This window comes from Myotis yumanensis, unplaced genomic scaffold, assembly GCF_028538775.1.
Source record: "Myotis yumanensis isolate MYYU_CA2020_CCGP unplaced genomic scaffold, mMyoYum1.0.hap1 SCAF_1, whole genome shotgun sequence".
NCBI classification, from domain to species: domain Eukaryota; kingdom Metazoa; phylum Chordata; class Mammalia; order Chiroptera; family Vespertilionidae; genus Myotis; species Myotis yumanensis.
In genome coordinates this window covers 63,387,101-63,412,074 of record NW_027223752.1, presented here as the reverse complement: position 1 = coordinate 63,412,074, position 24,974 = coordinate 63,387,101, and the positions used below count along the sequence as shown (strand labels likewise).

At 39.6% G+C, this 24,974-nt stretch overlaps 1 protein-coding gene across 1 annotated transcript in view; it reads left to right on the top strand.

Annotated features, from left to right (window-relative positions):
• AP4E1 (adaptor related protein complex 4 subunit epsilon 1) overlaps positions 1-24,974 on the top strand; it is a 70,069-nt gene that overhangs the window by 11,633 nt on the left and 33,462 nt on the right. Inside the window, exons 4-8 of the mRNA XM_070422944.1 lie at positions 2,459-2,532; positions 4,645-4,766; positions 9,543-9,702; positions 11,566-11,732; positions 17,142-17,215. Coding sequence (XP_070279045.1) covers positions 2,459-2,532; positions 4,645-4,766; positions 9,543-9,702; positions 11,566-11,732; positions 17,142-17,215 — 597 coding nt within the window. The remainder of the gene's footprint in view (positions 1-2,458; positions 2,533-4,644; positions 4,767-9,542; positions 9,703-11,565; positions 11,733-17,141; positions 17,216-24,974) is intronic.

Sequence of the window (24,974 nt, the reverse complement as noted above, 5' to 3'; positions counted from 1 at the left end):
TAGGTCCTTTGCCCATTTTTAAATTGGATTGTTTGTCTTCCTTTTGTTAAGTTGTATAAGTTCCTTATATATTTTGGATATTAACCCTTTTCAGATGTATCATTGCCAAATATGTTATCCCATACAGTGGGCTCCCTTTTCGTTCTGTTGATGGTTTCTTTTGCTGTACAGAAGCTTTTTATTTTGATGTAGTCCCATTTGTTTATTTTCTCCTTAGTTTCCTTTGCCTTAGGAGATGTATCCATAAACATATTGCTATGAGAGATGTCTGAGATTTTGCTGCCTATGGTTTCCTCTAGGATTTTTATGGTTTCACGACTTAAATTTAAGTCTTTTATCCATTTTGAGTTTGTTCTTGTGTATGGTGTAAGTTTATGGTCTATTTCATTTTTTTTGCATGTATCTGTTCAATTTTCCCACCGTTTATTGAAGAGACTATCTTGACTCTATTGTATGCTTTTGCCTTCTTTGTCAAATATTAATTGAGTGTAATGGCTTGTGTAGATTTCCTGAGTTCTCTGTTCTGTTCCATTGATCTATGTGCCTGTTCTTGTGCCAGCACCAGGCTGTTTTGTTTACGGTGGCTTTGTAGTATAGCTTGAAATCTGGTATTGTAATTCCTCCAACTTTGTTTTTCTTTTTCAAGATTGCTGCGGCTATTCAGGGCCTTTTTTGATTTCTTATAAATTTTTGGAGTGTTTGTTCTAGCTCTGTGAAATATGCCCTTGATATTTTAATGGGGATTGCATTGAATCTAGATTGCCTTGGGTAGTATGGACAGTTTAATGATGTTGATTCTACCAATCCATGAAATTATGTGGGTCCCCTTCTCAGTTCTGGTGCTCTCTGCTGGGGGTTGGCAGAGGGCTCAGCTTGGGGATTAGACCCCAGAGTTCTCAGTGGCAACTCCCCACAGCTGAAATATCTCTCTAGAACTTCAGTTGCTGTCTGTGGGTCCCAGACAGCCTTTTCATGCCTCTGCCCCTGCTACCAGTCTCTATTCGGTCTCCACTTTTGGCCCTTGGGTATCAGGGTTCTCTCCAGCGAGTCTCCCATTGATTATTCAGAAAGTTTTTCTGTATTTTAGTTGTAATGCAAGTTTGTTCCTGGGAGCCTGCCCGTGCCCGTGCAGCATGCACTTATTCCGCCACCATTTTTAATCCTCTCCAGAGCTTCTTTTAATAGGTTTCTGTACAGATCCATTTGGCATCAACTCCCAGTCTCTGATGATAGTGTCAACAGAAAAACATCCAAACTTGTAGAGAATTTTTATAAATTTATTTCAGCCAAGCAGAGGATACACCTGAAAGCAACATCTCAAGGGACTCAGAATAGGAACTTTCCATATTTTTCCCATGTTCCCAAACACACACATATAGTGTAGGCGCTCGGTGATGATGGGTATACTTAACAATAGAAACCCTAATGAAAGGGCTGAAAAGAGTTGGGAAGAATGAAAAACAGTGACGACAGGATTCAGGGGATAGGGCCTCACAGTAGACTGTGTGGAGAGAAAGAACAACATAGGGGTTAAAAACATGAACTATCTCTTCCTGGCTAGGTTTGAGCCCTCGCTCTACCTTGTAATAGGTATAGATCTTGGGCACCTACCATTTGGGGGCTTCATCATTATATCAGGGGTAATAACATCTATCTCATAGAGTTGTGAGGATTAAATGAGGTGACGCTTGTAATGTAGTTGACCCATAGTAACTGTCTAACAAATGTTCCAGTATGAAGGGTGACTAGTATGTCTTCAAATTGAGGAAATAAGGTATTGTTTATGGCTTAGTATATGATTTACATCATATGGCTTGATATTAGGAGGTAGCTCATTCAACAACACAGATAGCCAGTAACACACTTAACTCTAGTAGCTATTAGTTTTTGAGTAACTCTGTGTTTGGCTACAGGACAGAAAATGTTTTGATAGATTATGTAGAGATATGCACAAAACAGCTTGTATTTCTAATGTCTACATGACTTTAAGTTGGTACACACAGTCTCTTTTCCACTTTAGGTATATCCTATGAAATATGTAATTCTGGAATATTTCAGGATGAAGAACTCTTGAAATCTTCCTTACTAGAGGTTTTTTTAAAAAAAAATATATTTAATGATTTTTTACAGAGAGGAAGGGAGAGGGATAGAGAGAAACATAGATGAGAGAGAAACATCGACCAGCTGCCTCCTGCCCACCTCCTACTGGGGATGTGCCCACAACCAAGGTACATGCCCTTGACCGGAATCGAACCTGGGACCCTTCAGTCCAGAGGCCGACGCTCTATCCACTGAGCCAAACCGGTTTTGGCAAGAGGTTTTCATCTTCATATTTTACAATTTGTTTTCATATTTACCTACAACTGGTATCTTTGACACTTAATTTTGGAATATATGATTGCTTTGTTTAAATTCTTGGGAAACATTGTGATGAGACTTTTCCCTTCAAATTTTATAGGTTATTTGGCAGTGTCTTTATTTCTACATGAAAGTCATGAACTGTTGCTTCTCCTTGTGAATACAGTTGTAAAGGTACTGTATTGTATGTTGGTTATTATGAAGTCAGAAATTATTTCTGCAGGCACCTGATATTTTTCCTTAGTCATATTGAATTAGATACTTTTGGAAGGAGGTAGGTTTACAGAATGGGTGTAGAAAAATCCTTTTATTATTTATTTGTTTGTTTGTTTATTTATTTATTTTAGAAAGATCTTTTAGATCAGTGTCTGTATCTGCAAAATGGGGATAATAATAGAACTTAACCAAGTTGTGAAGGTTGTACGAAACACTATGAAAGTAGTAATAGCTACTGCTGCTGTTATTGTTAGACTTATAACTCAGATCTCCAGACTCTTAGTTCTGGATATTTCCATGTTGTTGTCTCTTTCTCTGGGATATGTTCTAAAGGGATGTAGATGTAAACTGAATAATTATTTTAAATTCTAAAAGTAACCCTATATAATAAAAGCCTAATATGCTAAGTGTCTAACCATTCATTCGACTGTTCAACCAGTCGCTGTGATGTGCACTGACCACCAGGGGGCAGAAGATCCAACTGGTAGGTTAACTTGCTGCTGGGGTTCAGCCATTGGGACTGGGCGATTCGGACTGACATGCCCTAGAGCCCACCTGGAGTCCCTCCCCTGCCTCGATGGTGCACCGGTGGAGTCTGTTGGCCTGGCCTGCACCCTCTCGCAATCCAGGACTCCTCAGGGGATGTTGACGAGCTGGTTTCGGCCCGATCCCCGCAGGCCAGGCTGAGGGACCTCACTGGTGCATGAATCCATGCACCGGGCCTCTAGTAGAATATAATTGGTACTGGAATGTACAGATAATAAAAACACAATTTAATCCATACTCACAATATTTTTTCCTGTTAAATTTTTAAAAATTTATTTCTTTGAAAATATATTTTTATTGATTTCAGAGAGGGAGGGAGAGGGCGAGAGAGATAGAAACATCAATGATGAGAGAGAGTCATTGATAGGCTGCCTCCTGCATGCCACTTACTGGGGATCGAACCTGCAACCTGGGCATTTGCCCTTGACCCGAATTGAACCCAGGATCCTTCTATCCACTGAGCCAAACTGGCTAGGGCTCCTGTTAAATTTTTAATCAAAATTGGTAATGAAGTATAATTGAATTGTTGAGTATTTTCATGTTTACTTTGTGTCAGTCTTTTGATGTGTGGGTCTGTGTGTGTGTAGTACTTTCTGAATTTTAAGTCTTACACTCTGTTAAGATTACTAGTAGCTTAAATTTTTCCAAACTTTTAAAAACAGTTTTTCATTTTCTGTTAGAATGATTAATAAAATTTGTGCATATCTAAGTATGTATGAATTCATGCCTTTTATTGTATAGTAGAGGCTTGGTACACAAAATTGTGCACTGGGGGGGGGGTCCCTCAGCCTGGCCTACACCCTCTCGTGGTCTGGGACCCCTCAGGGGATGTCCGCCTGCTGGCTTAAGCCTGGTCTCCCTGGGGATCGGGCCTAAGCCAGCAGTCAGACATCCCTCTCGCAGTCTGGTGCTCTCGCAGTCCAGGACCCCTTGCTCCTTACTGCCTACCTGCAGCAGAGGTGGGAGAGGCTCCTGTTACTGCCGCTGCGCTCGCCAGCCATGAGCCCAGCTTCTGTCTGAGTGGTGCTCCCGCTCTGGGAGTGCACTGACCACCAGGGGGAAGCTCCTGCGTTGACCGTCTGCCCCCTGGTGGTCAGTGCATGTCATAGTGATTGGTCATTCTGCTGTTCAGTCAATTTGCATATTAGGGTTTTATTATATAGAATATTTGAGAATTACTTCCTTTTAAACTTTCACTCATTGTTTAACAAGGACAATTGATAAAGTTGGTTTGCTATTAGTTTAGAAAAGTTTTAAAAGCTGTTCTAAAGGAAACTACTTGGGCCATTGTCAGAACAGAAATACAGTTTCCTTTTGGATCAATTGCTTCTTGGCTGTGTTTATTTATTGACTGTTAAAGCAAATGAAACAGAGATATTCCTATAAAAGATGAGGTAAATGTACAACTTAATTATAAAGTTAGTACAAAACTATTAAGTAAGTGGGGCCATTGCAATGTTGCACTCACTATACCTAGTTTCAAACTTTGCACTGAATGTTTTCTTTGCTTAATGATTGTGTCAGGACTTGCAGAGCACTAACCTGGTGGAAGTATGTATGGCACTTACTATCGTTAGCCAGATTTTCCCTCAAGAAATGATTCCAGCTGTTCTTCCATTAATAGAAGATAAACTTCAGCATTCTAAGTAAGTAAATTCTTTTGGATAGGTGTATATACTGTGTATATTTCAAAACAAAAATTTATGCTAAAAATTCATTATAACTTACTTAGTGCTACCAAGGTAGAGGATATTCTTTGTCAGATAAAATACAAAAATCCCTAATAGCATCGTCCTTTATTTTTACGTGGATTTAGAAAAATACCAGGCAGCTTTCTGAAGTTAAACTAAGAGGCAGTGAGGAGCTTAGTGTCAGGAGTCCTTGGCTTTCCTCCCACTTCTACTGCTAGCCAGCCGTGGGCCTGGTTTTCCCTTGGTTGTGTGGGGTTGCTTGAAGCTCCTTAATTCTCATAAATGGTTTGAAGATACAGTCAAATAATGGAAAACATTTAGAAATAATTCAAATGCTATGAATGCAGAGAGCTTCGTGTATTGGGGATGCTTTTATATTAAAACTGCAGTATTCAAATACTATTTTATAGTAGAATATATCCTAATAAACCTTAACTTTTAGTATTTTGCTAATCTTATCCTGTAAGGTTCCATAACTCTTTCCTTAATGCTTGGCTTGTTTTTTCACCATACTTGAATTCTTTTGTCTTTACCATACTTGAATTCTTTTTTTTTTTAAATTTTGTTTTATTGCTTAAAGTATTACAAAGAGTATTACATATGTCTCCTTTTTTTCCCCCCCTTGACATTTCCCTGTCCTCCCCTACCCCCCACATACTTGAATTCTTTTGTTTCTTAACTTTGTAACCTTTAAAGCTAGGAAAAAATTTGCAATTATTTTCTTTAAATATATATTTTATTGATTTTTTACAGAGAGGAAGGGAGAGAGATAGAGAGTTAGAAACATCGATGAGAGATAAACATCAATCAGCTGCCTCCTGCACACCTCATACTGGGGATGTGCCCGCAACCAAGGTACATGCCCTTGACTGGAATCGAACCTGGGACCTTTCGGTCCGCAGGCTGATGCTTTATCCACTGAGCCAAACCGGTTATGGCTGCAATTATTTTCTATTTTTCCTTTGTGATTATAGTATTTTAGTTATGCGTACGTTCTTGATAAAGATTTATGTGTTACTCAACATTTCTGTATTTCATATGCCTCTTTAAGTCAGTGTTTTTAGTGTTCTAAGGTTATAAATTGTTGACTTATAGTTTTGTGGGTTTTTTTTTTAATCCTCACCCGAGGATATTTATTCTATTGATTTTTAGAGAGAGTGGAAAGGAGAGGGAGAGACAGAGAGAAACACTGATGTGAGAGAGAAACATCGATTGGTTGCCTCCTGCACACCCATGACCAGGGCCGGAAGCCTGCAACTGAGGTATGTGCCCTTGACCAGAATCAAACCCTGGACCCTTCAGTCGGCAGGCCAACACTCTATCCACTGAGCCAAACCGTCAAGGGCTGTTTGTTTTTTTAAAACATATTTTTATTGATTTCAGAGAGGGAGAGAGAGAGAGAGAGAGTTAGAAACATCAGTGATGAGAGAGAATCATTGGTCAGCTGCCTCCTGCACGCCTCCTGCTAGGGATTGAGCCCACAGCCTGGGCATATGCCCTGACCAGAATCAAATCATGACCTCCTGGTTCATAGGTTGATGCTCAAACCACACCAGCTGAGCATGGTTTGTATTTTTTTAAAAATATATTTTATTGATTTTTTACAGAGAGGAAGGGAGAGGGATAGAGAGTTAGAAACATCGATGAGAGAGAAACATCGATCAGCTGCCTCCTGCACAAACCCTACTGGGGATGTGCCTGCAACCAAGTTACATGCCCTTGACCAGAATCAAACCTGGGACCCTTCAGTCTGCAGGCTGATGCTCTATCCACTGAGCCAAACCAATCAGGGCATGGTTTGTATTTTTAGAGAAAAAGCTAAAATGATAGTTTCTCCTACTAAGAATGGTAGAATAACTTTATAGGTTTTTCAGACTTGTTATAATGTTTTTTTTAATGTCAAACCTGTTAGAACAAATGCTGGGTAATGACAGTTAACTACTGGAAATAATATATTAGCTTTTCTTAGATAATTATAGTTTGATCTGATCATAGCAGAACATATTTTTATATAATATTTTTATACCACCACTCTGTGGTAATCATACATTCTGATTCTTTATATGAAACTAGAGGCCTGGTGCACGAAATTCATACATGGGTAGGGTCCCTAGGCCTGGCCAGCGATCAGGGCCGATTGGGGCCTTCTGGCTGCTGGCTGGGGCCTTCCTTCTCTGGCTGCCTGCTGCCAGCTGGGGCCTTCCTTCGTTCTGCACCGCCTCCTGGTGGTCAGCGCACATCAAAATGAGCAGTCGAACTCCCGGTCTCTGGTCGAAGTCCTGAGGGGACACTTTGCATATTAGCCTTTTATATATATACTAGAGGCCCAGTGCACAAAAATTGTGCACTCGGCGGGGGGGACGTCCCTCAGCCCAGCCTGTACCCTCTCGCAGTCTGGGACCCCTCGGGGGATAACCACCTGCTGGCTTATCCACGGGAGGCCCGGATGCCAGCAGGGTGGGTGGCGGCTCGCGCTGCCCCACCCCGCTGCCCCGGGTCACACACGGGAGGCCCGGATGGCGGCTCATGCTGTCCAGCCCCGCCTGCAGTATGCAAATTTAATGGCCATCTTTGTTGGGTTAAGTTGCATACTCTTCTGATTGGCTGATGGGTGTAGTGAAGGTACGGCCAATTAGCATTTTTGTCTTTTATTAGTGTAGATAGATTCTTCTGGGAATTGATTTTTTTTCTTACTGTTTCCCATCTATTCTATTTCAAATCCTGGACTTCCTGTCTTCTACTAGTTAAAGTTTAGATTTGAAACTCTGATTCTGCAGTTATGGCTATATCTATTCCATGTTATAGAGTGAAGCTAAAGAATATGGGACAGAGCTACAGGTAGGCTAGTGGATATCACAAAGAACATGTGAGACAGGGTTTGGACTCGACTTTGAATCCCTGCTGTATTTTGGCATGCCCGATTTAGAGCTCGAATCCAGGTCTCTTAAGGTCTTGTGTTAGTACCATCACTTAGGGCCAGGCTTAGGCATTCCTGAGCATGTTCAGAGTTCGTTTTTTTCTGATCTCACATACCTGTTCTCTCCCAGATTAACTAATATTGCTTAATACCCACTAGCAATACATTGGGATGTTGTTTACAGTCACCATACTATTAATACTAATGACAAGTGTGTTGTTAATTTTTTCTACGTGAAAATAACTTTTCATCATGGCATAGTTTGGCTAGGAAGATATGAGTTGCTTGTTAATGGAATTTAGCAGAAGCTAGATGACCATTTGTTAGGAATCTGGAACACAGAGGATTGCTTTGAATAATCTCAATTTTGATATTCTCTGATTTTAAGTAATAACAGTACATAAAAGTAAAAGCAAGTACTTTTCTTTTGTGCCATTTGCTGCTGCTGTGAGCAGTGCCAGCAAAGTCTGTGGCTATGAGATATGTAGACATGGCATGAGAGAGAATAACAAGGAATATGGTACTCTCTTGGAAACTGCATTTTGAACATAGGGTAGGAACTCTATTTTTACTTCTTGTGTTAGACATTATCTGTGACAAGTGAAGTGCAAGACTTGTGTATGTTTTCCTTTTCATTGTAATGAGGTTTTTGAAATATGAACTGAGCAAGGAGAGGAGTAACATCATTTACTGTGAATCCCTTCTTCCCCTGCCACCTTAAAATATTTGGATTATGTTTGCTCATAATATAAAAAAAGAAAGATAAAAAGCTAGAATGTTAAAGAGACTTAATATTAATAAAGACTTTAATATTACTAGCTGTAGTTACCTCTTACTGATTTAAACTTACTGTTGCTTCTTTTCCCAATTTCTAGAGATACGGCTTTTAAAAATGGAATAGGGAATTAAGGAATTTATTTATCTTTCTTGTTTGTTCTGGTTTTAAAAGTAACATGTGCTTGTTACCCCAAAATTCCATAATTAGATAAATATATAATATGGGCAGTTAAAGTCTCTTAACATCTAACCTCCTAGAGAGAACCACTTTTTATAGTTTGGTGGATTGGAATAAAGAAATTAATAATAGCCCTGGCTGGGTAGCTCAGTTGGTCAGAGTGTTGTCCCCATAAGCCAAGGTTGCAGGTTCGATCCCTAGTCAGGGCACATATAAGAATCAACCCATGAAGGCAAAAAGAAGTGGAACAAACAAATCAATGTTTCTCTCTCTCTCTCCCTCCCTTCCTTTCTCTCTAAAGTCAATAAAAATAAATTTTAAGTGTGCTGAGCCAGCTCAGCCAAGGGTTCGAAAGCTTGAGTGAGTGCGGTGAAGGATGAAGAAATGACAGACAGAGAATAAGCTGGGTAGGTGGATCTTCCTGTGCCTGGCTGAGGCCACAGAGAGAGATCCAGAGGCAAGCTGAGCCTTTATTTTATAGCCAGAGGTAAACAAGGTAGTGGTCACCATAGTTACAATGTTCTTGTGAGTTTCACCTGTTTTGGCAGCACTTGCTACTCTCCCTCAGCCCATTAGCTTCCCAGATAAGCTCTAGGGAGGGTCATAAGGTCAAGCCTAATTATGCTAAGAGGACTGTGCCCCCTAAGCTGGGACTTGTTTGTGGCTTTGCCAACAGGTCAGTCCGAGGCTTAACCCTATAGCTGCGCCCTACGTTTAAGAAAGGAAATTAATGAATGTGTATTCCTCTTTTTAGATTAAGGTGATAGCTAATATATTGAAATCATTTGGTCTGTAATCTTTTAAAATTAAATGCCTGAAAATTCAGATGGTTTGTTCAGATTTCATTTTTTATCTTTAGGGAGATTATACGAAGAAAAGCTGTTCTGGCATTATACAAATTCCATCTCATTGCTCCTAATCAAGTACAACATATCCATAGTAAGTTTCAGAAAGCACTTTGTGACAGAGATGTTGGGGTCATGGCTGCTTCCTTGCACATATACCATAGGATGATTAAGGTAAGTTGAAAATTTCAGTAGTTGCCATTAGAAAAATATAATTATGGCATAATAAAAAAACCCCTCAGATTTTTCAGTTAAATGCTTAATTTTAATGTTTTATTATTGACTTTTATTTTTTAAAAATATATTTTTATTGATTTCAGAGAGGAAGGGAGAGGGAGAGAGAGATAGAAACATCAATGATGAGAGAGAATCATTGATCAGCTGCCTCCTGCACGCCCCCTACTGGGGATCAAGCCCGAAACCTCAGTATGTGCCCTTGACCAGAATCGAACCCGGGACCCTTCAGTCCATAGGCTGACACTCTATCCACTGAGCCAAACCAGCCAGGGCTATTATTGACTTTTAAATAGTAATCTTTGCAAGTTGTTGATAGCTTTCGTAGTATGCACATTACAGAATTAGTCTTTTTTTTTAAATTCTCACCTGAGCATATGCTTTTTTTATTGAGTCTAGAGAGGAAAATAGAGGGAGAGACAGAGAGAGAAACATCCATGTGATCGGTTGCCTCCCATATGCACTCTGACCAGGAATTGAACCCATGACCTGGGTATGTGCCCTGACTGGGAATTAAACCTGAGAACAACCAGTGCTCCAACCATTGAGCAACACCTGCCATGGCAGTCTTTTTTTTTTTCTTTTTTTTTAATGCCTAAAATTTTTTCATGTTACTGAAGAAGCATAGAAAAATGATAGGTAGGAAAGTGATTGAAATTTTCAGATTTGTGGTTTTTTAAGTAGTGATTGTGTTTTATACAACTTTATGTGATGGATAACAGCTTATAGAAATGAGCAGAGCCTGTAGGGGTTTTGCAAGGTAGAGACTAGTGTTGATGCCATACATTGATACTGTATCAGAAAAGCTAGGAGGGTTGAATGGTATGGTAAAAACATTTTCTAATTGGTGACATGGATTTCTACTATTTCAGCCACAGTGAATTGCCTGAAACACTTTATATCTGAAAGTATATATTTGTGAGAGATTTCATGAGTACCTCATAATGAAATGGAATATGCTATTGAATTCAATTTAAAATTATAGAATTGAAGGTATCTTTAATGCATTGTGTTCTAGAACAATATGATATAAATAGATATTTGATATTGAATCTTATTTTTCCTCTAACATTTACCAAACTTTGAAAGAGCTATTATTTCCTTTAAAAAAATGTGTCCTTGATATGTAATAAAATTATGATGACGAATCTAGTGTTCATTTTGAGGAATGTGTATTTAATTCCCCCAGGCCAAGAGATTAGTCAGGTATATAATTAAGGTACACTCATTCAGAACCCCAGCATACTTAAGTACTGTAGGGCTGATTAGTTTTTAATAGACAGATTCACTGACTTTGGAGGGTTTAAATGTTTGAGTAGTCTTAGCTGTGCTCTATGCTCTTCTACCCAGAACACATTTAGCTCATTTACATGAGAAGACTTTTGCAAAGTTTAGAGATTGCAAACAGGTCTTAATTTTCCTCAAAAGTAGAGATATTACAGCCCTTTTTCAGTATGCCAGTTCTTTTTATCTTTTTATTTATTGCCAGTATTGACTATTAAAAGTTCTATATAAGATGTAATTATAAGAACTTTTGAAATGTGATTATACTGTGTGTGGGAACAAGTAGGGAGTGGTGGAAGCTTTTTGGGGGATGATTCAGCTTTGGATCAGTGGCCAGAGGAGTTTCATCATGGAAGAAATTAATCAGACTGGAACACTTTCATTAAATGTGAACATGGAACTTCTAAGTCAACATGTATTAAGTTAGATTCTATACGGCATTTCAACCAAGTCTATTTTATATGTATTAAGACATTGTTATTAACAGAAGGTTTTTTGTTTTTTATTTTTTGGATGCAGGAGAATTCATCTGGATATAAAGATTTGACTGGGAGTTTTGTAACAATTTTGAAGCAAGTAGTTGGAGGAAAGCTCCCAGTAGATTTCAATTACCACAGTGTCCCAGCACCATGGTTACAAATCCAGCTCTTGAGAATACTAAGACTTCTAGGAAAAGACGATCAAAGGTAAACTTAAGTAAATTTGATAATCACCTGGAGGTTTCAAGATAAGCCAGATTCTCCTAATGCTTTGGGTTGGCTTAGTAGTGACAAATAAACCACTTTATAAGAAGTATATAATTCAGGTTGCTGGGATAATCCTGGCTCTCTGCTTATCTAAATCCTACTCATAGTGAAAGGTACCGGTGAAGCTTTATGTCTTCTCTGAAGCTTTCTTAGTCATTCTACTTTAGAGGTTGGGATACATTTTTTGTCAAGGGCCAGATAGTAATAAATATTTAGGCTTTGTGAGCTATATGTTGCCTGTTGCAACCACTCAACTCTGCTCTTGTATAGCTCAAAAGCAGTCATAGACAGTACACAAATGAGCACAATTAATAAAAAAATCTTTTTATGGACATTAGAACTTGAATCTCATACATTTTATGTGTTGTGAAATGTTACTATTTTGACCCCTCCCCCCCCATTTAAAAATGTAAAAACCATTTTTAGCCAGCAGCCATACAAAAATAGATGACCAGCAAAGTGAGCCTGTGGACTATAGCTTGCTGACCCTCGGCTCTAGTTGGATGCTTCACCTTAATTCATTTGTCTGAATACTCCTTTAACCAATAATTTATATTTTATGGGTATCTTACCTATTATATATATTTCAAACTTACAGAAAAGTTCCAAGAATAGTACAAGGAGCTCTCTTATGCCCTTTATCTAGATTTATTGTTTGTATTTTCTCTCTTTCTGTATGTGCATGTGTGCACACATTATTATTATTATTTTAAGCCTCACCCATGGATATTTTTCTGTTGATTATTTATTTATTTATTTAGCATATTAGGCTTTTATTATATAGGATTTTTTTATTTTAAAAATTAAATCTTTATTGTTCAGATTATTACAGTTGTTCCTCTTTTTCCCCCCATAGCTCCCCTGCACCCAGTTCCCACCCCACCCACCGCCCTCACCCCCCACCCACTGTCCTCATCCATAGGTGCACGATTTTTGTTCAGTCTCTTCCCACTTCCCCCACACCCCTTTCCCCCTGCCCAAGAATAGTCAGTCCACTCCCTTTCTATGCCCCTGATTCTATTATAATCACCAGTTTATTCTGTTCATCAGATTATTTAGTCACTTGATTTTTAGATTCACTTGTTGATAGATGTGTATTTGTTGTTCATAATTTGTATCTTTACCTTTTTCTTCTTCTTTCTCTTCTTAAAGGATACCTTTCAGCATTTCATATAATACTGGTTTGGTGGTGATGAACTCCTTTAGCTTTTTCTTATCTGTGAAGCTCTTTATCTGACCTTCAATTCTGAATGATAGCTTTGCTGGATAAAGTAATCTTGGCTGTAGGTTCTTGGTATTCATCACTTTGAATATTTCTTGCCACTCCCTTCTGGCCTGCAAAGTTTCTGTTGAGAAATCAGCTGACAGTTGTATGGGTATTCCCTTGTAGGTAACTGAGTCTCTTTCTCTTGCTGCTTTTAAGATTCTCTCTTTGTCTTTTGCTCTTGGCATTTTAATTATGATGTGTCTTGGTGTGGTCCTCTTTGGATTCCTTTTGTTTGGGGTTCTCTGCACTTCCTGGACTTGTAAGTCTATTTCTTTCACCAGGTAGGAGAAGTTTTCTGTCATTATTTCTTCAAATAGGTTTTCAATATCTTGCTCTCTCTCTTCTTCTGGCACCCCTATAATTCGGATGTTTGTACGCTTGAAGCTGTCCCAGAGGCTCCTTACACTATCTTCGTATTTTTGGATTCTTTTTTCATTTTGCTTTTCCGGTTGGGTGCTTTTTGCTTCTTCATATTTCAAATCTTTGACTTGATTCTTGCGGTCCTCTAGTCTGCTGTTGGGAGTCTGTATAATATTCTTTATTTCAGTCAGTGTATGCTTAATTTCTAGTTGGTCCTTTATCATAACCTCAAGGGTCTCACTAGATTTCTTGAGGATCTCATTAAGTTTATCGGCGGTTTCTAGAAAATTCTTGAAAAACCTTATAAGTGTGGTTTTGAACTCTATGTCCAGTAGTTTGCTTTCCTCCATTTCTGTCATTTGTGTCCTGTTTCTTTGTCTCTGCATTTTTTTATGCTTCACTGTGTCAATAGAGTGGCTTTCTGTGCTAGGTGTCCTATAGGGCCCAGTGGCTCAGCCTCCCCAATTACCTGAGGTGGACACTCTTGGTGCACCCCCTTTTAGGCTTTGTGCACAGTCTTGTTGTAGTTAAGCTTTGATTGTTGTAGGTAACACTGGGAGGGATTGACCTCCAGGCCAATTGGCTGTGAGAATCAGCTGTGTCTGCAGTGGGAGAAATTCTGTGCTGGAGACACCCCTCCGGGGCAAGACTTGCTTCAGTGGGGCTTTGGTGCTCACTGAGTCTGCCCCCTGAGTGTCTCCTTTATGGATCCGAGGAGCTGCAATCTGGATGGTCCCACTCTAACCACCGGGCACACTGGCTCCTGGATCTCTAAGGAGGTGCTAATCTAGCCTCTGCCTGAGGCTATCCAGCAGTAGCCAACTGTGATGCAATGCAAGTTGCCCTGGGGCCTTGGGCCAGGTGCAATTTGTTAGGTAATTATCAGATTGCAAAGGGCCAGGCCTTTCATATGCAAAAGCCTCCCTGCAAGGCTTGGGTGGGGTGGGGTCCCAGGGGATCAACAGGGCGGAGCGAGCAGTTATGGGTGCTCTCAGTCCTGCCCTCAGAGGCTCTGCTTCTCAGTGTCCCGGCAATCGCTGCAAGCACCCCCGAGAGAAAGCTGCCCTCAAGTTCAGTTTCTCCCGTATGAGTCTGGGTCCCCAGAGACTCGCCCAGAACTGGAGCTCAGAGCTTGAGACTCCCTCCCGGTTGAAAAAGACAACCGTGTCCAGCCCTCTACGCATGTGCCTCCGTACCTCTGTATTTTACTTCCGTACCGCACCTCCTCTGAGTCTCAGTATGCTTTTCTCTTTCCTTCTAGTTGTAGAATTTCCACTCAACCAGCCTTCCTGTGGTTCTGGATGATGTCTGTTCCTTCTTTTAGTTGTATTTTTGAAGTGGTTGTGCGGGACAGCAATCTCCGGTGTTTACCTATGCCGCCATCTTGGTTTCTCGATTTTTTTTTTTTTAGAGAGAGTGGAAGGGAGGGAGGAGGGGGGGGGAGAGAGAGAGAGAGAGAAACATCAATGTGAGAGAGACATCGATTGGTTGCCTCTCACATGCACCCTGACCCTGGCTTGGGATTGAGCCTGCAACCGAGGTACGTGCCCTTGACCAGAAACAAACCCCAGGGCCAGTGCTCTAACTGCTGAGCCAATCCAGGTAGGGCACACATTCTTTTCATTTTTTTCTGAACTATTTGAGAGCAAGTCCAACTAGATTTTAGTTCCCTTGAGAGTAAGGACCATGGCTTTCGTCCCTGAAGAGTTTCAGTGTTTTGACTTTATGAGATTCAGTTCTCTTTTATGCAGTAGGATTCATTTACATTCTGATTCTTAGCCTCTCTTTACGAAGGGATTGTCCTCGAGGATGTTACTCCTAGTAATGCCTTGTCAGCATCCATTTGCCCTTTGCACTCCTGATAAGTGCTAACTGGGCTATATCACTCTTGTTGTATTGCTATTTTACTTTTTTCTGTGTTTATGAATCTCAACCCTGATTGAAACTAGGGATCTCATGGAGCAGACACACATGAAAAATGTTTGTCCTAAATACGTATTATTTTATGTAACCCAACCTATCTTGTTGTGGAGCTCTAGTTGGAGTTCACTGGAATTCTCTTTTAAAACCACAAATTTCATAGTAATGCACCCAGGTCTTACTGGTCTAAAAAGATTTAAAGCCATCATATGCTGTCAGGAAGGAACTTTGAGGCTTTTAGTGAATTTACTAAATGTAGTAACTCATCATCTTCCCTTTCTTTCATGGATGAATTTGGAGCATACATACAAAGATGACTAAGAGCGCTTACCTTCAAAGGGCTCAGTTGAATAGAAATTAGGCACAATTAAAGTGACTAAAGATGGGAACTCTTACAATGTTGTGGAACATTAAAATGTTTTCTCTGTTGTTCCAACTCTAATGAGATTTTATGTTAACATAAACCTTATATTAAGAAATGATTAACTCAATGTGGCAAAGAAAAAATGTTATGTTATAACAGATTCTAATGTATTTAGTTGAAAGAAATAATTTAGTAATTATTTATTGATGGGTTTTTATATCTATTGTTTGAGTATTTTCTTGTGTTTTATAGCATTTTGCTTCTTAGGTTATTTATATTTAGCTTGATCATGCCTGCAAATGTTTCTACATTTCATGTGGTTAAATATGATTTATGCCAGATATTGGCTTTTATAATTAAGAAACTAGATTGTAATCCAGGTGAAGAATTACTAAATTGGGGAGCGGGGGAGAGAATTTGTAACATCTACTATATGGTTATTTTCTCTGGAAGAAATGCTTCCACAATAAAATGAAGGATTTTAGAAAATGGTTATGGATTCTCACTGGATATTTATACTTTGATCAAGGTGGAATCAAAGTACACACACTTCAGATTGAATTTGATAGTTGTGTATTGGAGAAAAAGAAGAAATTTTTGATAAAGATACAAATGATTAAGTAATTTGTGTAGCCCCAGATTATTTTGATGTTTTTGCTTGTTTGCTTTACAGTGTACTTTCTCTGTAAGACTACTATGTGCATGCTAGGTTGAAGTAGTTTTTATTTCTGTCAGTAGTTTTTGAATTTGTAAAACTAAAATACCAGCTGAGAAGCTGTAGTTTTCACATTGGCATCTTGTAGAGGACTTTTCTAGGCAGGAGGATGAGTGCTAGGACTCTGTAAAGTATCGCATTTCTTACAGCATCTACCTCCACCCAGTTATCGCAACAGTAATCAGTGATCATAATGGCATAGGAATGGACAAATTTGTTAATTTTCTTTATATTTAACACAAATGAAAGCTAAAGTTTTCTTTCTGAAGAACTCAATGCTGCTCATAGACTAGTGTTTGAATATTTTAAAAAATTATGTGGTTTAAATACAGAAAATGTATTGTCTGGAATAATCTGGATCTGTGAGGTATTACTGTAGTAACTTGAAACAGGTAGGAATATTTTATTATAAAGAAAACTATAAAAGATAGTGTGTTCAACCAAACAAAACCCTGACTTGTAAGCTAGGTACAGGGTTAGGAAAGAGTTGATTGACATGTTTATCTTCATTGACTAGTCAACTTCGATAAAGCAGGAAGTTAAACTCATGAAAAAGAACAAATGGAATTTTTAAAAAGTGACATTCCCATAGCTTCAAAAAATGATTTTTTTTCAGTTCTTTTCTGTAGATCCTCAGTTTTAAAGAGGGAGAAGTTTGAAAAACTATGTTTTATTGGGTTATAATACTATAATTTTACTGCAAATAAAATATCTTTTAAACAGGACAAGTGAATTAATGTATGATGTTCTTGATGAATCCTTACGAAGAGCCGAGTTAAATCACAATGTCACATATGGTAGGTAACATGTGAATGCTATTCTAACGACTAACAGTATTTTTCAGTATTACAGCTGAATCTGTGTTAGAATACTACAAATTCCAATAGAATTTTATGTCAATTTTTAAGGTGATTCTTTGGGTCATTATTTTTCTTTCTTTTTTTTTTTTTAAAAAAGTCTATTTTTATTGATTTCAGAGAGGGAGAGGAGAGAGAGATAGAAACATCAATGATGAGAGAGAATCATTGATTGGCTGCCTCCTGCATGCCCCACACTGAGGATTGAGCCCGCAACTCGGGCATGCACCCTGACTGGGAATCAAACTGTGACCTCCTGGTTCATAGGTCGATGCTCAACCACTGAGCAACACTAGCCGGGTGGGTTATTATTTTTCAATGGAAGCATTGAATAACTAGTGGAAATTACTTGAAATTATGGCATTATTATTATTTTTTTAAAATATATCTTTATTGATTTCAGACAAGAAGGGAGAGGGAGAGAGAGAGAGAGATTGAAGTATGATGAGAGAGAGAATCATTTTTTTTTAAAAATATTTTTATTGATTTTTTTACAGAGAGGAAGAGAGAGAGGGAGAGTTAGACACATCGATGAGAGAGAAACATCGATCAGCTGCCTCCTGCACACCCCCAACTGGGGATGTGCCCGCAACCAAGGTACATGCCCTTGACCGGAATCGAACCTGGGACCCTTCAGTCCACAGGCCGACGCTCTATCCATTGAGCCAAACCAGTCAGGGCAGAGAGAGAATCATTGATCGGCTGCTCCCCGCACGCCCCCCACTGGGGATCGAGCCCACAGCCCGGGCATGTGCCCTTGGCTGGAATCAAACCCGGGGCCCTTCAGTCCGCAGGCCGACACCCTGTCCACTGAGCCAAACTGGCTAGGGCTGTGGCATTATTTTAAATGTTGACCTAAATTCATTTTTATATTTGCCTCTCTTTTAAGACTTTATTTTTTAAGAGAAATTATCTTTTTATTGAAAATACTCATCAACTTAGTAGACCTGTTCCATATTTAATAGGAAAGTTCTTAAATACATCAATTAGTCAACTAGTTGTGAAATATTTTTTAAATTTCTGTATTTTGTCAGGCCTTGTGCAAGATATTTGGAATACAGCTGTGAATAAAACAGTGTTATCATTTAGCTCACTTACTCGAAAGGGCCAGGTGCTGTAAATGTTATAAAGGAGAATTACAGGGTGCTGTGGGAGAATACAGCAGCTAGTCTTAGGTGAGGGGGAGAACAGGGAAAGTTTTTATGAAAAAGTGATATTTAAGAACACAACTGAAGTATGAGTAGGATATAGATAATGTGTGTGTGTGTGTGTGTGTGTGTGTATTTTGTGAAGAGACAGTAACTCTTTATATATATTTTATGTAATCTGAAAAGGTAATTTAGTGATAGACAAGTTTGAGGGGAGAAGGGGGGAGAACTCAGAAAGGTAACCAAAAACACTTCCAATCGTAATAGCCAGAGGGAGGAACTGTTAGTTCTCTATTGATCAATGTGAGAAAGCTGGGTGAAGAAATTGGGATATTTAAAAGATAGATATGAAACAGTTTGAATTTGCATGCCATGCAGAAGGGTAGTAGAAGAGGCACTGAGAGGTATTAACTCAAATGAGAAGTAATTTCTTAATCTGATGAAGTACCATGAAGATGGGGATGAAGAGTGTTGCTCTTTCTTTCAGACAATGATAAACTGTTGATCTTTAAGAATAATGGTTATAGAAGTGTAGGGTAGAGGGCAGAAATTGAACTAGTTTAATTGAAGTAAAAGATTGACAAAGATGCAGTAGGAATAAGGAGAAAGGTTTGCGTGCGTAAGACTCATGCAGGAAAAATAATGCAAGTGGTAGTGAATTGGGATAGTAAATTTAAGAGGATAGAGTTAGGTTTTGCATGTATAAATGGTGATTAAAGTCAGTAAGAGTGGTTTATTCATTTGTTCAACCCGTATTTATTGAATGCCTACAAAACAAAACAAAATAAAACAAAACCTTGATTTGTAAACTAGGTACAGATTGAGGAAAGAATTAATTGACTTATATTTCTCCATGCTCAGTATGGGAGATTAAAGGAAGAATAAGGTAGACACAGTCCCTGCACTTATGAGTATATAGTATAATGAACAGTTGACATTACAGTGGTCGGCAAACTCATTAGTCAACAGAGCCAAATATCAACAGTACAACGATTGAAATTTCTTTTGAGAGCCAAATTTTTTAAACTTAAACTATATAGGTAGGTACATTGTTATTGACTTAATTAGGGTACTCCTAAGCCTTAGGAAGAGCCACACTTAAGGGGCCAAAGAGCCCCATGTGGCTCGCGAGCCGCAGTTTGCTGACCACGGATCTAGGATCCTGCTATGTAATGAGAAGACTAAGGGCCCAGAGGTAAGGATGACCCTTACGGAGGCAGGTGGTTTGGCTAGGAGCTGTCAGAAGATACAGAGAAGTGTCAGAGTCTTTCCAGGCAACTAAAGGAAGTTAAAAAGCTTTCCTGAGATATAATCAGTCATTGTCTAAGGTAAAAGTTTTAAAGGCTCTCCAGGAATTCTGTTTAAAATTAGTTAAGAATTTATTTTTCACCGAAACTGGTTTGGCTCAGTGAATAGAGCGTCGGCCTGCGGACTGAAAGGTCCCGGGTTCGATTCCGGTCAAGGGCATGTACCTAGGTTGCGGGCACATCCCCAGTAGGAGATGTGCAGGAGGCAGCTGATTGATGTTTCTCTCTCATCGATGTTTCTGACTCTATCTCTCTCCTCTCTGTAAAAAAAATATATAAAAAAATTTAAAAAAAGTTAAAAAAAAATTTATTTTTCTTGAAGAAAGCCCATTTTTTTAATAATTGCATTTTAGCTTTAATGTTTTTATTTTTTCGAATAGGTAATATATGCACATGGTTCAAAATCCAAAAAGTACAAAAGGGTATTCAGTGAACAGTAAGTGTCCCTTCAGTCCTTATCACCCACCACCCAGTTCCCCTTTCTGGAGATAACCGCTATTACCTGTTCCTTTTGATTTGGAGAATACTGTATACCTGATGAGATATTTTTTAATGTTTTCCATGTGCATATATTACCTATTCGAAAAAATAAAAACATTAAAGCTAAAATGCAATTATTAAAAAAATGGGCTTTCTTCAAGAAAAATAATTTTTTTTTTAACTTTTAAAAAAAAATATTTTATTGATTTTTTTACAGAGAAGAAGGGAGAGGGATAGAGAGCTAGAAACATCGATGAGAGAGAAACATCAATCAGCTGCCTCCTGCACACTCCCCACTGGGCATGTGCCCGGAACCAAGGCACGTGCCCTCGACCGGAATCGAATCTGGGACCCTTGTGTCCTCAGACCGAAGCTCTATCCACTGAGCCAAACCGGCTAGGGCGGGACACCCTTCTCTTATTAAGATTGCTGGAACCAGCCAACACCAACAGTTTGCTTCTTTGTAGGCTGTCAGTCCAGCATATCACCTTCTACAGAAACCTTACGGTTTCGGTTGTTTTGTTTATTTCTATCATTATGCTTTTTATTCCATATTTATATTAATATAGTTTATAGCTAACATGGGTTTTATCAATAGTACTCTCTAGTAATTCTAATATAAATATTTGATTGCTTAAGAATGTGAATTTTAAATTATAAACTTCATAGGGAAGGGACTGTGTCTGTCTTACTCTTCAGCATATCCCAGTATCTGGCACTGGATTGATCAATGAGTAATATGTTTTAACTGAATGTAAGGAAGAGGAAGTTATTTTACTTTTATTGGTTGTCTGTTTGAGTTTCAGTCTTGATATTTTCTAAACCATATTTTTGTGAAAGTTCCATTATTATAAGTAATGGAAGATATAACTTACTTATGAAAGCATAATACCAATATAAGACAGAATGTAGAGGGATGGTACTGGGAGTCAGTATTGCAAGAGTTCAGAGGTGATGGAGATCATGGGGCTTTATTAATGTAACTAGAGGCCTTTTGAATGTAATTCATGCAAGGGCCTTGGCCCCAGCCCCCGCCTGTCATGGCCGCGGCTGGGGGCCTTTTGCCACCTCTGCTGCAGCTCCTGCCTGCTGCAGCTTTGGAAGGAAGGACGTCCGGTCTAATTGGCATATTACGCTTTTATTATTATAGCTAGGACCCTAAAAGGTAGGTAGGATTTAGGTAGCCAGAGGGATGTTGAGGGGAATTCTAGGAAGAAGGAACATGAGAAATGGTGCAGAACTGGAGATATTTAATACACTTTCAGAGAACACTGACTTACTAGCCTGAATGGACAGCTCATAGTGGGAGCAGGGGAAAGGCCATGTTGTGGAGGTCTCTTCATGGTAGCCAAATGAGTTTGGACTAGTAAATCTGGAGGTATGGAAGATTTTTGGGCAGGGTACTGATAAGATGAGAATGACATTTTTAGTAGACTGGTAAATTGGGAGAATTATATAAAATGGAGTACAAGATACAGAACCATCAGGAGTAGATATAAGTACCTTTCCCTGTTTTTCGCCATAAGTATACCTACAAACCCTGGACATCATATGTAAAATAAACATAAGACTCTGAAAGGTGGAGAAATGAAGGTAGACAGGTTAGGGACCTTAGTACACAAGGAATGACACCATGGTGAGTATTGGGTTTTCTTTTTGCCTCGCACACCCCAGACAGCAACCTGGAAATGCCAACAGGTGCAGACAGAACACCCCAAGAAGAAAAGGACAAGCTAGCGAGATAGAAACATTTAGAGAATAGCCCCTCTATCCTAACCAAGCACCACACAGGAAAACTGTGGGTCCACCAACTGCAGCAAAGGCTTAGAGGAGAGCTGAGATTTCCACCCTCACCAGGTGTAAGGAGTTGCCCCAATCCTCCCATTGGGCTGGTGGCAGGAAAGCCCAGAAGGGGAGTAGGAATTTCATTCCTGCCAGATGTTAATGGAGGCACCCCGCTTCATTATCAGTGGAGATAATGTGGGAAGCCTGGATTTTCTTTATCCAGGAGTAGGGAGGAGCAAGGTACCCCTCCCTCCCTTTGCTGGGCTGGTGTTAGAGGAAGCTAGTGAAGGCCACCCCCTCAGTGTCAGTGGAGGCAGCATAGGGAGCAGTAATGAAGTACCCCTTCCTCTCCCAGGCAGGGTTGTGTTAGCAGCTACTCGCACCTCCCACCCAGAATGAATCAGGATTCCCTCCTCTGGAAGTGTCATAGAGGCAGCGGGGAAAACCTGGGCTCCATTGGGTGGTACCCCATCTCCCTGCCAGAGTGGTGTCAGTAGACAGAGACATAACTTAAGTAAAAAGAAAGTAACGTCATCTGAAGGATAAGGTACCAGTAGAACTTCTTCAAATGTTGTGCATATTCCAACCCAACATATCTATGATAAATTCACAATGTCATGGATGTTAGAAAGCTATTAATTTTTAATTTGGTAATTTTCACTTGATGATATTTTGGTTAGGACCTGGGTTGCTCTGGAAGAGTAAATAAAGCTCCAAGCTATGTTTTTTTATGTTTAGAAATCTTCAGAAGCACGTTTATCTTAACCATTGTGGAAAGAAGACCATTTTTATGAACTTACTGGTGGCCCAGTGCACGAAATTCGTGCACCGGGGGTGGTGGTGTGTCCCTCAGCCCAGTGTGCACCCTTTCCAATCTTGGACGCTTCTGGGCATGTCCAACTGCCCTGTGGGATCGGGCCTAAACCGGCAGTCGGACATTCCTCTCACAATCCGGGACCGGTGGGCCCCCGGCCCGGCAATGCCGCGGGCTTGTGCGCGCCCCTGCTGGTGGCCGCTTCCACTGGGGGCCGCTCCCAGGCCAGGTGACGCAGTGTGCTTGCTTGCAACCCCTGGCCGGGCAGCCTCTGGGCTGGGTGGTGCTGCAGGCCCATGCGCGTCCCCACCGGTGACCACTTCTGCCAGGGGCCACTCCCGGGCCATGCCTGACCGGTTGTGACTATTAAGTGCCTGACTGGTCGTGACTGCTAAGGCATCTGGGCTAATTAGCATATTCCTCTACTATTATATAGGATATTCAGATTTTGTAAAGTTGGAGAATAAAAGGACTTAGTTCTAGGTGGGAAAATAATTTAAACACCTATTAAATTCATTTTCATCTCATTTACACCTAAGTTGACTAGTAAATGCAGTTTTTGAATTATTAATTTTACCTATACCAACTTTCTAGAAATCTTATGAGCATCTATATATAAAAGTTTAGATTTCAGATGAGTAACAAGAAGTTTTTGTAGTAAAATAGAGTTCTGAATGGCAGGAATCCAATAAGGAAGAAATGCCAATTATGACAGAAAATGGAGCACCATCATTTTTAAAAAAAAATGTATTTTATTGATTTTTTACAGAGAAGAAGGGAGAGAGATAGAGAGTTAGAAACATCGATGAGAGAGAAACATCGGTCAGCTGCTTCCTGCACACCTCCTACTGGGGATATGCCTGCAACCAAAGTACATGCCCTTGACCGGAATCGAACCTGGGACCTTTCAGTCCACAGGCCGATGCTCTATCCACTGAGCCAAACCAGTCAGGGCAGAGCATCATCATTTTTAATCTTGCTCAGGGCTGGCACATTATTAGTTCAGGGTTTGGTAAATATTTTAGGCTTCGTAAGTCACATACGTTTCTGTCACATATTTTCTTTTGTGTGTGTTTTCTTTTGTTTTTTTTTTACAACCTTTAAAAGTGTAATTAGAGCCAGGCTGGAATGGCTCAATGGTTGAATGTCGACCTATGAACCAGGAGGTCACAGTTTGATTCCCTGTCAGGGCACATGCCTGGGTTGCAGGCTCGATCCCCAGTGTGGGGTGTGCGGGAGGCAACCGATCAGCGTTGTTTCTCTCTCATCATTGATGTTTTTCTCTCTCTTCCCCTCTCCCTTCCTCTCTGAATTAAATAAAAATATTAAAAATAAAGTGTAATTATATACTTGAAAGTAATATAATGTTATATGTCAACTAGAGGCCCCATGCATGAAATTCATGCAAGAGTAGGCCTTCCTTCCCCCGGCTGCTGGCACCAGCTTCCCTCTGGCACCCGGGACCCGGGCTTCCCTTGAAGCCCAGGCTTCATCCGGAAGGTCATCTAGAAGGATGTCTGGGCTAATTAGCATATTATGCTTTTATTATTATAGATTATATCTCAATTAAAAAATGTAAAAAGCATTCTTAGTTCACAGGCTTACAAAAATAGGCTGAGGGTAGCTGGTTAAGGCTCTGTAGTTCATAAAGTTGTAAAGTCCACTTTTTCATAGCACAGAGTAGACATTTTATAGTGAGACATCCAAATATACAAAGTATCTTTTTAAGTTAACTTACTTTGTAGGTTTTTCTTTAATTAAAGAAAAAAAAGTTTGACCTTTTTTTCCTCCTGTTTTTTTTTTATCCTTACCTGAGAATATATTTATTGATTTTAGAGAGAGGGGGAGAGACAGAGATAGAGACAGGCATCAGTGTGAGAGAGAAACATTGATTGGTTGCTTCTCCTATGCAGCCCCATCTGGGACTGAACCCACAACCTAGGTATGTGCCCTTACGCAGAATTGAACCCGCGATCTTTTTGGTGTTTGGGACGACACTCCAACCAGCCGAGCCACCTGGTCAGGGCAAGTCAGTTCCCTTCTTTTTTTTTTTTTTTTAAGTCAGTTTTTTTCTTAATTAGCACTTTATATTTCTGATTTCTTCTTCTATAGTAAGGGTTTATATAAATTTTTTTACACAATATTTATGTGTGCCTCAATTGATA